The 14,633-nt window shown below is 33.3% G+C and overlaps 2 protein-coding genes across 2 annotated transcripts; both read left to right on the top strand.

The window, feature by feature from the left end:
- Nucleotides 1–5,482: 5,482 nt before the first annotated feature.
- LOC132937066 (uncharacterized) lies at nucleotides 5,483–7,217 on the top strand. The gene has a single exon (XM_061003895.1). The coding sequence runs from the start codon at nucleotides 5,669–5,671 to the stop codon at nucleotides 6,668–6,670; it is 1,002 nt and encodes a 333-aa protein (XP_060859878.1). The 5' UTR covers nucleotides 5,483–5,668; the 3' UTR covers nucleotides 6,671–7,217.
- A 2,021-nt stretch (nucleotides 7,218–9,238) lies between these two features.
- LOC132933651 (uncharacterized) lies at nucleotides 9,239–13,577 on the top strand. Its single transcript, XM_060999916.1, has 8 exons — nucleotides 9,239–9,277; nucleotides 9,370–9,471; nucleotides 10,535–10,588; nucleotides 11,335–11,481; nucleotides 11,727–11,989; nucleotides 13,017–13,175; nucleotides 13,340–13,416; nucleotides 13,489–13,577. The coding sequence occupies exons 1-8, from the start codon at nucleotides 9,239–9,241 to the stop codon at nucleotides 13,575–13,577; spliced, it is 930 nt and encodes a 309-aa protein (XP_060855899.1).
- The last annotated feature ends 1,056 nt before the right edge of the window (nucleotides 13,578–14,633 follow it).

Raw genomic sequence — 14,633 nt, 5'->3', positions numbered from 1 at the left:
ACGCGTGAAACTAACCAAGATTTTAAATAAATACGCGGTAGTATTCAGCGAAAAAGTAGGACGTACCAAATTAATTGAACACGAAATTCTGCTAAAAGACCCGTCCCCAATCGCGCTCAAACCATACCCATATCCGCAGCAGAAGCAAACTGCTATCGACGATATGGTACGCGATATGGAACTCCAGGGGCTCGTAGAACCAAGCCCCTCACCATGTGCCGCACCAGTAGTAATGGCAAAGAAAAAAGACGGAACTTTTCGTCTCTGTGTCGACTACAGGAGGCTTACTGACGTTACGGAATCCGACGCGTACCCTATGCCAGATCTCAACAAAATGATTAGGCAAATGCGGGGCGCGAAAATTTTCAGCATTTTTGACCTTAAGTCGGTACTGGCAAGTGCCGCTACACGAAAATGCACGAAAATACACGGCATTCCGAACACGTAGAGGTCTATTTCAGTTCAGAGTCCTCCCTTTCGGTCTAAAGAATAGTCCAATGACTTTCGTGAGACTCATGAACGAGGTCATGAGGGGGGTACCAGGATTATTTCGTACAAGTTTACATGGATGATATTGTAGTATTTTCAAGGGACGAGTACGAACACCAGGCCCACTTAGACAAGGTTCTCGAGCGGCTCAAGAGGTTTGGACTAACGTGCAACACAAAAAAATGTAAAATCGGCCTACGCAAAATTTCATTTTTAGGGCATATTGTAGACTCGGAGGGCATACAAAAACAACCGGAAAAATTGGTATGCATTGACAATTTTCCGGTTCCCAAAAAGGTTAGGGACGTACGTAAATTTTTGGGCGTGTGCAACTGGTACAACGAGTTCTGCATTTTTTGTACTTCGTGAACTTTCATTGTACCCATCAAATACGATTGATACTTTTTTTCCAAAATGTTTTTCAATATAAAATACATATAATTGGCAAATTTTTTCAAAAGTTTGATTTATTTGCCAAATTACTCGATGTAAGAGAAAACCTCCATCTACAACATACGTTTTGAAGTTTAATTCAACATTTGTATTCTCCGTTGGTTCTATGTAATCGTATAACACAGATTTTTTAGTTTTTCGCATACCACCTTCAAAAAATAACGAAAGAGGGTATGGAGATAATTCATAATTAAAACACGTTTTAAGTTCTTCATCATTTTGTTTCATAATTGAAATTCTTTGGAACAATAACAGGGGGTCTATTGGTATTAATTCATCTCTTATTTTCACGGAAGATGTCATAATCCCTAGAGGCAATACTCTACTGCTCCTCTTAAGCGTCACGGATCCATATGTGCGTCCAATCATCTTTTTCATTTCGATTAAGCCTATTTCGTTGGCTTTATAACAATTTACTCGTTTGTCTCCTACAATACCAGTAGCTATTGAAATAATATTATTTACTGTCGGAAAAGGTGGATGAGACGAGAACCATTCAAGTAGCTTTTTCAAATCACTTTCATCTCTTGAAATACGTGAGGGCCGCGCGTCAACATGTTGTTCGGAATTGGCCATATACACACCACAATATTTCTCCAAGGTTTCACATACATCATGAGCCGATGGTAAGCCTTGAACCCATTTTGTCAAGGTGCTATCAGTTATTCCTCGGCCATGCGTCAAACCTCCAATTGTTTTCATTGATCGCATTAATGTTTGTTCAATAGTCATATCCGTAAAATTTCCACACCAAAATTGATTTGTCCGCCTTATTGTAAAATTGCTTTGGTCAACAAACTTAACATATTCGTTTTTGGTCATTTTATTTTTTAAATTTGCCATATCATTTAAATACAATTGACATGCTTTTGCGTAGGGAAAATGTCCACTAGCGTGGAAAAAAGGTAACATTTTTTGTATACATTGAATATGTAAATTCCAGTCACCCATTCTTTCTGCCATTATAAATTCTTTCATTAAACATACCATGTGAAAATATTGTACCCACAGTTTAGAAGTAGCGCCATTTTTTTCTAGATTACATAGTTGTATTTTCAATTTTTCACTTAACTGTGACGTATTGTTTTCATTACAGATTTCGTCAAGTAGAGGTGGTTCCGAAGAAAAATTTTTTAGTATATCAATAATTTGTCCCTTTTCTATATCGTTGATTTCAATTGATTTTAAAATAATTTTTGATAAAGCTAAATGTACCAACCCATGTCCTCTAACAGCTCTTGCATATGCATGGCCAGTAAACATTTTTTCGACGGTGTTTGGTGCATAAATAATACTAAAAAGTTCTTTCAAACCACTACCGGTCATTATGTACCCGATTGCGCCCATAAATGACATGAGTAAATGAAAACCTCCAAGCCTCACTATCACATTCGACAACATTGGAGTTTTTTCGACTATATCGCGAGCTTTGATATAAAGTGATTGATCAAACGTGACGAAGCAGGTGTTTTGATCCATCACTGTGCATTTCTTTGATGCAAAATTTAAAACTGTATATATAGTATCGTAATTACTAGGCGGAGAGTTTACAAATTGAAGTGGAAGTATGCTTGTTCGCGAAAATGGTTCATTTTTTGTAATTTCTGCCATAAATGCAGACCATCCTGGAATAACAGGAATGTTCATAAATTTGCCCAATATCCAAAGTAAATGAGGTTGAGATATTACGTATTCAAGTACAGTAGAAAAATTAATTATATCATCAAAAATTACGTTTTTAAGACCTTCATTATTAGTAGGTTCGAAAGTTTTAAATGTTATTTGTCTGAAATTACCCATACTTTCTGCTGATGGTAAATTTTTCAATCGATTTATCTTACTTGCAGGACAAACAGCAGAGCTAGGTGTAATACACTGTATACCACCCATGCTATGGAACGTGTGTAAACCGTCTAGAGTATTGACGTTAAAATCGGCGTTATCGAACACGAATTGTGTAAATGAATCTGGTAAAATATCTGGTTGTGGGTGAGATATGGACGATGCTTCAAATAATAGTGCTTCATAATATGTTGAGCAAAATCCGAGACTCGACAAAATGTTGATAATATTTTTTGACTCAAATTTTCTGTGTAAAAATACAGAAAGACCGAGTTGTAGAGGTGATATAAATGACTTGGGCCTTGTTGCAGACATTATTGAATGAGCAATCGCAGTACATTTTTTTTGGATATTTTCTTTTTTTGACTTTTTTTTTTTAAAAATTATACTCTCTAAAAATATTCTTAGGGAATCTGGTACAACATTGTCGACATTCTTTAGAAAATCAATAGGTGATTCGTAAGATGAACATTCATGAACCTGTGACCATAGATCTTCCCTAATTATTTCTGCAGCTGCACTAATAATTCGCAAACGTTCTTCCTGAGCATCTGAATTTCTATTGAAATACCAGTTTTCATTTAACAGTTTATCACCAAACATAATATAGGCTGTTTGTTCGAATTTTCAGATATGATAACGTTATTGCCATATTTTTCGATTAACCTCGATTTCACAGTCCTTACGTCTGGTTTATATCCATTAAGTTGGTCGATTAAATCAGAAATTGAAAATTGACATTCTTCACTATTTTCAATAATATCAAAAATAGTATCCATAGCTTCAGATATATTCTCCTGTTTTGGTCGTCCCCTTTTTTGTCCCGAAGTAGCAGTAATTAAAAAAAAACTTACGTAACAATCGTGATGATAAATGGCCTCAGCGGATACTAGATCTGGTTCACTGATAACTCTTTTCCAAACCGTTTTTCCAATATCATCACCTCGTTCTACAGCCCTCTCTATTATTTTTTCGCGTGACGATAAACTTCGGACATTATACACTTTTACAACGTTTATTCGCCGGTTTTTTCCGTTCATTTATTAAAAATGCGTCATCAATTTTTTTTTCACAAAAAAAACACGACTCTTTAAAATTAAATGTTGGTTTAGTGGACCGCAATTTCGCTTTAACGGGTGATCGAACTGGTGGCTGGTCAAAAGTGTCTTGTGGATTAATTCGATCAATTCTCGAGTATCGTTTTCGACATTCTTCGTGCACTTTCACGGAAACGAGATTTTTTATAACATCGGCTTTACCGTCTTTACGAATGTAACTCGAGTTTAAAAATGTTAGTATACCTTTTCGTTTTACTATAACGCCATTACCCTCGGTAAACCCTTTGTCACAAATAAAACACGTATTTAACGACATGACGAACAACACAAAAAACACGAATCATACACTGTTTAATTTTTAATAAATGCGTGGTTACGGTACTAATGACACAGACAACGTATCGGACGGTGTGACAGTCACTAACTAAATGTAAAAATGTCTAGACAGTAGACACTTAACAGTATAGTGACCATACACCGCCGTGTACGGTGTACCTACCCTCCGTAAAAACCGGTCATTATTGCCAAGGCTATACATTCCTCGCGCCAGATGGGGATAGCGTCCCTTGCAGCTAGCCGGGATAACACACGAGACTAAACATATATTCGTATATATACAGAGTGACCCACGGAGATCTGACATTATTTTATTTGTCAGAATGTCATATATCTGTGGGACACTCTGTATATACGCATATATTCTACGTTTCTTGATCCATTTGCAAAATACGTGTATACTATATAGGTACACGTCATTATAATAGCGCGCGGCGCCTCATTCTATGACGGGCGGATAGACTTTGTCGCTTATCTATTACTCTTACGCTAAAAGTGTATAAATCTTTTCTTGTCAAAAATGTTACGATCTTCAATTTACGTATAAGCTATTTTTATCATAGAATTAATAAATTTAGAGATATTGTAAAAAAACCGTAAAAAAGTGAAAAATTTCACCTAAAATCCAAGATGGCGGACGGTTGCGGACCTTGGAGGGATGGCGCATTTTTTTTGGTCAATCAGGGCCCTAAGACGAAACTTTTTGCAAAGTTTCAAAACTTTAGTATTTTTTGCAAGGCAACGCGTTTTTTGGAGCCCTATTGACTGGACTAATATAGCCGCCGTCAGTTGTTCTTGTTTTTTTTTCTTTAATATCTTTTAGTATACATATATTATTTATAATTATATACGTGTGAAATAAACACCAATCTTGTCACCTGAAATTGTGTTGTCGTTTTCTTTTTAAACGTTCGAGTGTGCCACCCATTCTACCCCATCAACGACCGGCTCTCCGCGGACCATCTACCACCACCGTCGTAGCCGCGTCAATATGTTTAAAATTAGAAACCAAATTTATAAATAACAGACACCATGTTCAGCTGCGCGACTGTTTCGGTCGTCGTCTTATCGCACCGACCGACCAAACCACGCACACGCTACACAATTATTATTATTATTCCTTAAATATAAAAGTATGTCGTCCGCTATTTTTGTTTTTCAATTATTACGAATACCCGTATTACGGTATCGACAAGCCTGTAGTCTTATGAATATTATAATTATATTGATTCGATTATTATTATTATTATTATTATTATTATTATTATTCTATTCTAATTCTATGATGTTCGTTATCGTTTTTACATTGTCCGTGTTCTTCCGTCTTTTATAGGCATTACGCGTTTATTGCTTATAGTTGTTAGTTGACACTGTTCGCTGTTGACATTCGATCAGTGAATTCCTTTCCGTAAACTCATTTTGTATTTTGAAATTGACGCGTAGTGCGTACCTATCGATATTTTTTCTAATTTTTAAAAATAATACCTAAGATGCCCAAAAGACGATGTAGTTTTAATCTAAAATTAAAAACGCAGTTTCCTAATTTAAGAGATGCTGACGAAATAGGGAAAGTTCTGTGTACCGAGTGTAAATCTGTATTCTCAATAGAACATGGTGGGATATCAGATATCAAACAGCACTTACAAAAACGCAAACATGTATTGGCCGTGTCTAGTTCTAGCAGTGCTAATAAATTAGCGTCATATTTTATCAATAAAGGAAAATCTGGGCTATCAGATGAGAGCAAACATATTGCGGCAGAAGAAGGTATGTTTGCTTTTGATACTATAATGCACAATCATTCTATTCGATCCATGGATTGTACGTCCTCACTGATAAAAAAAATGCACGATAAAAAATTTTCTTGTGCTCGAACGAAATGTGAATTGATTATTTCAAAAGTAATTGCCCCTTTTGCAATGGAACAAGTTTTAGAAGAGTTAAAAAATACTAAATTTGCAACACTTATGGTGGATACATCAAATCACAAAAATCTAAAACTTGTACCAATTCTTATCCGATATTTTAATCCCAAAGAAGGTGTACAAGTCAAAGTTTTAGAATTTACAAATTTACAAGGTGAAACCGCGGATATTTTAACTAAATACATAATGGATGTTTTAAAAAAATATAATCTATCCGATAAAATAGTTGCCTTTTCGGGTGATAATTGTAATACGAATTTCGGTGGCGTCGAAAGAAAAGGCATAAAAAATGTTTATGCAATTCTTAACGAAAATTTAAAAACAAATATTTCAGGCATTGGTTGTGCGGCTCATATCTTACATAACGCAATGCAAACCTGTACGGATATTTTGCCAATCGACATTCAATCCATAGTTAATAAAATATTTCAATTTTTTCATATATATACAGTTCACGAGGAGCAATTCAAAGAATTTTGTGATTTTGTAAATGTCGAGTTCAAAAATATTTGGGCACTGTTAAAACACGATGGTTATCTTTGTTACCAGCTGTTACTAGAATTTTAGATTTATTTCCAGCATTAAAAACGTATTTTCTAACTCTAGATAAATGTCCTACAATTTTGAAACAGTTTTTCGATAACCCTGTTTCTATTGCATGGTTGTATTTTATTCAAAGTCAATTGAAGGTAGTTTGCGTCACAATAACGATAATTGAAAGCGACAATATTTCAGCAAGTGAAGTATATGAAGAACTGGAAGTGGCATGTGGAAAAATAAGGAACAGGCGAGGCCAACAATTTTTTATATCAAAATTAGCTTTAATCATTGAAGACCTTGATAAAAAAAAGATATACAGCAAAAATAATTTTATAGAAAAAGTTGATGATTTTTATAGTGTTTTCTTATCTTACGTAAAAAAACGGAGTTTTCATTTTGAACCATTCAACATTTTTCGAAAGATTCAATTATTAAATATTCCTACTTGGGTAGACGTTCAAGAAAGTATTCAATATTTATTTAAAAATAAAAAACTCAACCTAGATTTGAACATGGACGAGGATTTGATGAATATAATCATGTAGTTCATGTGATACAAGTTAAAATTATAGAATGGAGAAATTGTTCAAAAAAAGTAACAGAAAAATGGTGTGAAGTATTTAAAATACTAGAAAAAAATCAAATTTCTATCAACAACTTATCAACAATTATTGAATACTCATTGGCTATTCCTGGGACAAATGCATCTGTAGAAAGAATTTTTTCAATAACAAATGTATTGTGGACAGATGAAAAAAACCGTTTTAAAGTCGAAACCATCAGTTCAATAAATATTGCAAAACATCACTTTAAAAGCTTTATTTGTTCACAATTTTATGAATTTCTTTTGAAGCACCCAAAATTACATTATTATATTATTATTTTGTTTATTTCTAGTTATTTGAAAGATAATATTTTATTTATTGATTTTTGATTATTTAATAAAAAGATTGTTATTTTATTTTATAATATTGGAACAATTAAGTAAAAATAAAAGTTTGTTGTTTGAATTATGTTTATGTATAAAATTATTTTAATATTAATGCATTTATTCTGATTTAAAACATAATAAAAAACTAATGAACAAGTGTATTATACTTGTGACTTGGTCACTTTTTAAATGACCAAGTAAAACCCTTTTTCACTTGGTCACTTTTTACCATAAAATTAAGTTAGTAATTTATAATTTAGTAATCATAAAAATAATTATTGAGTAAAACTAGTATACTACAGTGTTAAGTAAAATATTGCGGTTTTATTGGTATCAAGTTCATAAACATTGGTTAAATTCTCGATTTTTAAATAAGGCCTCAACTTTTAAAGTGGCATTACTCAAAACTATAAAAAAACACTTGATCACTTTTGGCACGAGGGCGACGATATAGATATATTTATGTACACGACGCATAAATATAGAAACAGGAAAGTAGTATCTAATAAATGATTGACAACCATGGACACAGTGATAGGACTTTTTGCGCAACTAAGCGTGCAGAATATAGATAGCACTATGTGAGCAATACGGATAAATCGATAGGCAAGGGGGAAAGTAGGGGAGTAGGAGACCCCTATAAAAGCGGACCTAAAAAGGCCTGTATTGAGACGTGTACACCCATTGCCATCACTAGCATCTTCACGACACTCAGCACCAGAATTATAATATTTGGACTTATAATAATTTTCACCAAAGTACATCTGAAATAAACGTCTTTTACAACTCAACAAGTTTTATTATTTCAATAAACAAGAAGAAATCCTTTCTCCACGGTCTTGCTACCTGCAACCCGCTAAACCACACAATCAACCTGATTGTCAGTTTACCACAATATGAACAACTTAGATATGTAATTTACCCCATTCTATTATTGATATGGCAAAACAAAATATTGTAAATTTTACAATTATAACAACCAAGGTGATGCGGACCTGTGGGGAGCCATGTGGATGGTGTGGTGAGGTAACCAATTAAATAAAGAAAATGCGAACACAATTTTATGTCGAATATGGTTGGTGGTTTAATTAGTGGTGTCACCGACCCAAACGAATTATTATTAACAATATTATGATAAATAATATAGTTAATAAAAAGAAATATACAAATAACAAGAACACAGTATTATCCGTTCGATTGGATGGGTGTGCGACTCGCGGGGACGTGGGTAGGCCGTCTCGTGCGGGTCGTCGGAAAACTAGTGACATTCACAATCCGGTTCACCGAACGGCCGGCCGACGGTTCTTGGCGCGGGTGTCGCGTGCCGGCGTCGTCCGTCGTCGATTGGCGGTTTGTTTGAGAAGCGCTGCGCGGCTTTCCGCGTAAAAGGCTATTTGAATTTAAACGGCTATTACGCGGGACCGCGTCAAAGGATTGGTGGCAATTTATAAAAAAATGCGAAAAAAACATTAACAGAATATTTTACTCGCATTGATATCGACCAAAGTTAGTGTAGGTACCTAGTAACCTTAAGTTTATTTATTTTATATTTTATAAATACTTTATTTCAACGTTTACGTTTAAATCATATATTTTGTCAATAATTTACCTTGGGAGTTGAGTGAATTTTTTATTACCGTCATCAATATTTTATATCACATAAAATGGCTCAAGTAAAAGAATGTATACAAAAAGCATATGAAGTACGTTCAAAATACAATTATATTTTAACTAATTACGTGTTACAGTGTTAAATTGTTATTGTTTATTTGGTATTTTACTAACAATACTTTAGTGTTCGAAAGTACGTGACACCGTCGTTCCGAAAAGCTGTTTACGCAAACAATCCAAGCATAATTGCAGATGTAAAAGTATCACAGCTTGCAAAGCATTAAAGGTATAGAAATATTTTAAACAATGATCCAATTTTTTCATGATTTGTTGGTTGTATATTTTTGGTAAAGTCTTCGTAGTTAAGCGTGTTTTTGTAATTCAGATAACTAATATTAAGTATATTCTCATTTTCATTGCGTTGACATTGAGATGGAAATTTCTGTAGGTATACGATTTATAATATTCTAAATTTTAACTATTCAACATTTTTTATTTTAAATCCGACGCTTCCAAAAAATATGTATGTACCAATTAAACATAATTTTAGATGGTAGAGAATAACAGAACAAGATAGTTGAAAATATGTGTTGGAATATGAGACATTTTAAAATATATATGTGTAAATAGGTACCACAGGACAGTTGATGATAACCACAAATTAAGATAAATTATATTATTTTTGTGTATCCAACAAGCTACACATATATAGTGCTCAGTTTACATAAAAATCATGAGTAGGTGCAGTAAGGCTCGTGCAATTTCACTGAAACTTTTCAAGTACATACTGGATAGGCGCATTGGATGGGTCCTAAACCGTCAAATCATATTTCAGTAAAGGAAACATGGCCAAGGGAAGAATAGAGAGCGGTATCAAAGTGAAATTATTGATGCACTCTGAACATTAACATCAAACCCTAACATCAATGCCTTACAAATAATAACTAAACGTATTTATTAATCTACCCTTCCTACTAAGTACCATATCTAAATGTATCTATAATATCTAGATTCTAGACTACAGATTTTCCACATCTAGTAAAGTGATACCCACAGTGCCTACTCTGCGTATATTGCGATGTAGTTTATAAAGTAAATACCCTTATAAAATAAACATGTATACCATACATAGGCGCATAACAATTAATTACATTTAGAAATAGTTTTAAATGTTTATCCAATGTCAGTATACATTATTGGCAGTTAGTGGTTATTTAAAATATATTTTTAGTTTTATTATTATAAATTATTATAATAATTTATAGGTTATCATTATATTATTATAATAATATGTATGTTGTATGATACTAAGTATAGGTATTCTTTAAAAGTATACATTTTTTTTTCAGAATGAATACAAGTACGTGCAGCCATGTCGGCCGGATCTGTGTATACCAGCACCGGTAAATACATACATATATCCATATGCACATAGGTACACATTTTTGTAAAAAAGATGGTGACATTAATCATTCAATATTATGTTCAAGTAGTACCTTTTACATACAGTTAAGTGGTTGAATATTGAATAGCACCTATAAAATAAAAGTTTAGAAATTTAAGCCAAATGACATAATATTCCCTTAAGATGCCTGCCTGCTGGCGTGTCTTTAATAAGGAGCAATATTTAGCAATATGCAATTTCGTTGCCGCCGCCGGTAATTTATGTTATTCGTCAATGATTATTAGTTTGAGTGTGCTTGTACACCGGGCTATCTTAGCGCACACTGAATGTGGCCGCATGTCAACGGCACCGCCGACCAATAATGAAAAGCGTGATTATTTGCTCAAAACACGCTTTACAGGAAAAACTCACGCATCGTAGAGAGGTCTTATTTTTTTTGTGTTAGAAAGATGATGATTTTTACAGGGCGCATTGTACTTCAATTCTTAATTCCATTGCTTAAAACCAACATAATAAAAATATCCATTCATATTGTTAATGATTATTAAATTAATAAAATATTCAAAATATATAATGAAAATTTGTTACCGTAACACCAATGTTATTTGTTCACATGGGTACACAGAAACAGATATACACATTTACACACATATATATAATATATAGGTATATATTTTAAATGTATACATATATAAATAATTTCAACCCCTTTTATAATAGCAGTGTACTACCTACTATTTACAGCAAACTCACCTGAGCGATGCGCGGTTCGCTGACGATTCCATCTACAGTCGTTCATTCTACCAACACGACGTCTGTCGTGCCAAGCCTGTCATACATCCTGACCATATAGTAATGGCCGGTGAATTTCAGGACGAAACGGTGCACAAGGTTCGTTTAGTGTTTCTATTTGTAATACAAATAAAAAAAAAACCATTCCACAAAAATTATATTTTATTATATTATTATTACCTACCAATTATGGAGCTTACGTTTAAAGTATTTGTAGCATAATTCACAATAGGCGTGTCTAGTGTCTGTAAGTGAATTTATACATGAACATATTTATAAAAACATATTTTAGTCCCCAGTAACTTGGATTATTTATTGGTAATTGCGTCGTTTAACTACTGTAGTTGAGTTACCCAGTACAATGTGCGCCAGTTGTGCAAAAAATCACGCCTAAGGACCATTGTTTGACGGGCACGGGACCAATGCGGCTGATAACCACTCAACAACATGATTATTACGGGCCATGCGATGCTGGCCGCCGAAAGAACATTATACCGATAAGCAATCTTATCCGGTCTGAATGTCCGATGGCGGGGTTGACCACGACTAACTTATCGTACCAGCCGGTGTGCGCCGGGCCGATGGAGAATTACAAACCACACACCTGGTATGCGTCATAGTGACACCCGGTAGAGTTCTGGTTCAGGTGCGAGTGTATGTGGGCGAGACACTATTCTTCAAAACAACATTTCCCTTTTCACCCAAATTTCTACGGTGAACATTTCAAAAAGCACTTGAAATAATTTATTTCTGTGTAGTAGCTTAAAAAAGTAAATTAGCATTGCTTAAACACGTAGGTATACACATAACAAATAGGTAAGTTATGTATTATAATATAATACAAATATGGGTACTAAACTAAGTATATTTTTTGTTCATATTATGACCTATATCATTATTGTTGAATATTTAAGTCAAATAAACCCACCTACTAATAGTAATAACATAAACACATAATATCTTAATAAATTATAACATAACATAGGTAGGTATAAATAATTGTTGAATAGTAAAATCTAGCATGTTAAAGTATAAAATGTAGGTTAGTACCTACTGTTTATGTTCATTGTCATATTAATGACAAATATAATTTATAACAATAAAATACTATAGATTTTAAAAATATGATATTATATTCCAGGAACTCAATTCTTATAAACTACATTTTGAAAACTAATATCATAAACCATATACTCAGTCAGAATAAGAACGTACCTTGCCAGCGGACCAAAACAGGTTCGTAGCACGCAGGTCGGGTTTATGACTAAAATATATGTTTATAACTATAAGAACGTTGCGGGTGGGGAACCAGTCACCGCATGTATGACGAGGTACGCTCTTATTCCGGACGGAGTATAACTAATTATGAAGGCAGTGCTTATTAAGATTTAGAAGAAATAAGGAAACAATGATTTATTTGAATTCGGGCAAAAACTGTTAGGGGAGTCGCAGTGTTTAAAATATTATCTCCTAAAACTAAAATCCTGTTTTTTTTAAAATTAACATCTCGAGGAAAACCAAATCCCTCTTTACCTCCAAAAACTATCGAACCCTAGCCCGGTGAAAGCAAAAATGCGTTACTATTTTCATTTCCAGACATTATATTATAATGTGTACAATATTAACATATATAGTTATACCGTTCCTGTGGAAGGCATGGATATGAATACCGTGCAAAGATGCAGCTACAAACTTGTCGAACCCAATGAAAAACTGCCTACTCCGTGGGCAGAAAAACTGGAATATTGTAAGCCGGATGACGCAATAGAATGCTGTACGGTGTACAACTATAGGTAATGTTTTGTCTCAAAAATCTAAAAGCATTGCATATAAAACTATATATTAATTTCAACACTATAAAACCGCCAACGCTATAATTGATCTAACTTTACTTGGCCAGCAACTTCTTATCAAATTTATATACTTTTCTAATAAAACTTTGAAATTATTATTATAGCTATAAGGAACCGGGTGCATATATGTTGGACGATGGTTGTGGCAACACGCTTGATATTGTCGCAGAAAGTACTTTAGGTAAGAAAATATTATAACGGAACTTGCCCACTAACTATATAATGTGTATAATACCAATTTTTTTTTCGGCAGAAAACTGTTGTCCGCCTAGCTGCTTGGCTGATAATGTGGATGACGAATTTAAATCGCGATTCATTAAGGCTCATCAGTTTGATGATTAACCATTACAAAAATGACATTATTTATAATAAAATCAAGGTCTATAGGTGCAATTCTTTAACTAAATACAAATTTTATAGCAAGTTAGCTCAAGATTATTTTACTTTTTGTATTTAACACTTTAACGCTCGCACTTAATTTTAAATTCAATGATTGAGGTAACTGTGTCATCCAAAGAAGCCACCAGTAATAATGAAGTATGTGCCGGATTTTTTAAGCTAAAATAGGTTTTACAAAGCTGTGGCATATAATATAGTACCTAGCCACTTTGTAATCATTGAAGAAAACGTGTTTAAAAGATTTGGAATTTGATTAGGTATGATTATAAATATCAATTATATTACAATCTCGGAAAAAGTGCTGTATATCCCAAACAGCGCTCATCCATTGTTCGCTTATTCCTAAATGGTTTCCGTTGAAAAAGGGTTCACCCAAGTTTATCCAAAGTACAATTTGTGTATTTATAAATTTTTTTTAACTCAAAAATTAAAAAAAAAATTAACAAATTTTATAATATCAAATATTTTAGATTCTGAGCGGAGTGATGAATGTATTAATTTTACAATGAAGTGTTTTTTTTTTTTTTTTTTAATTTTTGTGTCTGTCATCACCTTTTGGGGCAGCAAAACTGCTTCGATTTTCTTCAACAGTATCTTTTTCGATGAGAAAGTGAATCTAGTTGGTGCATTCGGAAGGTCAAAATTTTAAATTCCCAATAGTTTTCAAAAGCCGGTATAAACAAAACTTAAGGAAAAACGGGAATTTTTTGGCGGAACTGTAAAACAAATGACTGAACATTTATATTAGAATTTGCTATACACTATAAAATATTCAAAATATTTCGACTTGTTTTGAGCTGTTTACGGACTTAATCAATTTTAAATTTAAAAAAAGTTTTTTTTTTCTATGAATATCAATGAAATGTTATTTATTGGGTAAAAAAGCTTGAAATTTAATAAGACAAGGCTCTTAATATATTGTAACACTAGCATTTGAAAATATTAAAAATCCATGGTCACAATTTTTTTTCTAAGCATTTAAAGTTCGAACTTTGACAA

Source organism: Metopolophium dirhodum, chromosome 1 (genome assembly GCF_019925205.1).
Source record: "Metopolophium dirhodum isolate CAU chromosome 1, ASM1992520v1, whole genome shotgun sequence".
In the NCBI taxonomy this organism is placed as follows: Eukaryota; Metazoa; Arthropoda; class Insecta; order Hemiptera; family Aphididae; genus Metopolophium; species Metopolophium dirhodum.
This window is presented reverse-complemented; position numbering and strand designations above follow the sequence as displayed.

Bases quoted from the DNA above. Each gene is read 5' to 3' on its own strand.
- LOC132937066 (XM_061003895.1), top strand. From the start codon at position 5,669: ATGCCCAAAAGACGATGTAGTTTTAATCTAAAATTAAAAACGCAGTTT.
- LOC132933651 (XM_060999916.1), top strand. From the start codon at position 9,239: ATGGCTCAAGTAAAAGAATGTATACAAAAAGCATATGAA. The intron at 11,990-13,016 runs GTATGCGTCATA...TAACATATATAG, and splicing joins AATTACAAACCACACACCTG to TTATACCGTTCCTGTGGAAG. The intron at 13,176-13,339 runs GTAATGTTTTGT...TTATTATTATAG, and splicing joins TGTACGGTGTACAACTATAG to CTATAAGGAACCGGGTGCAT.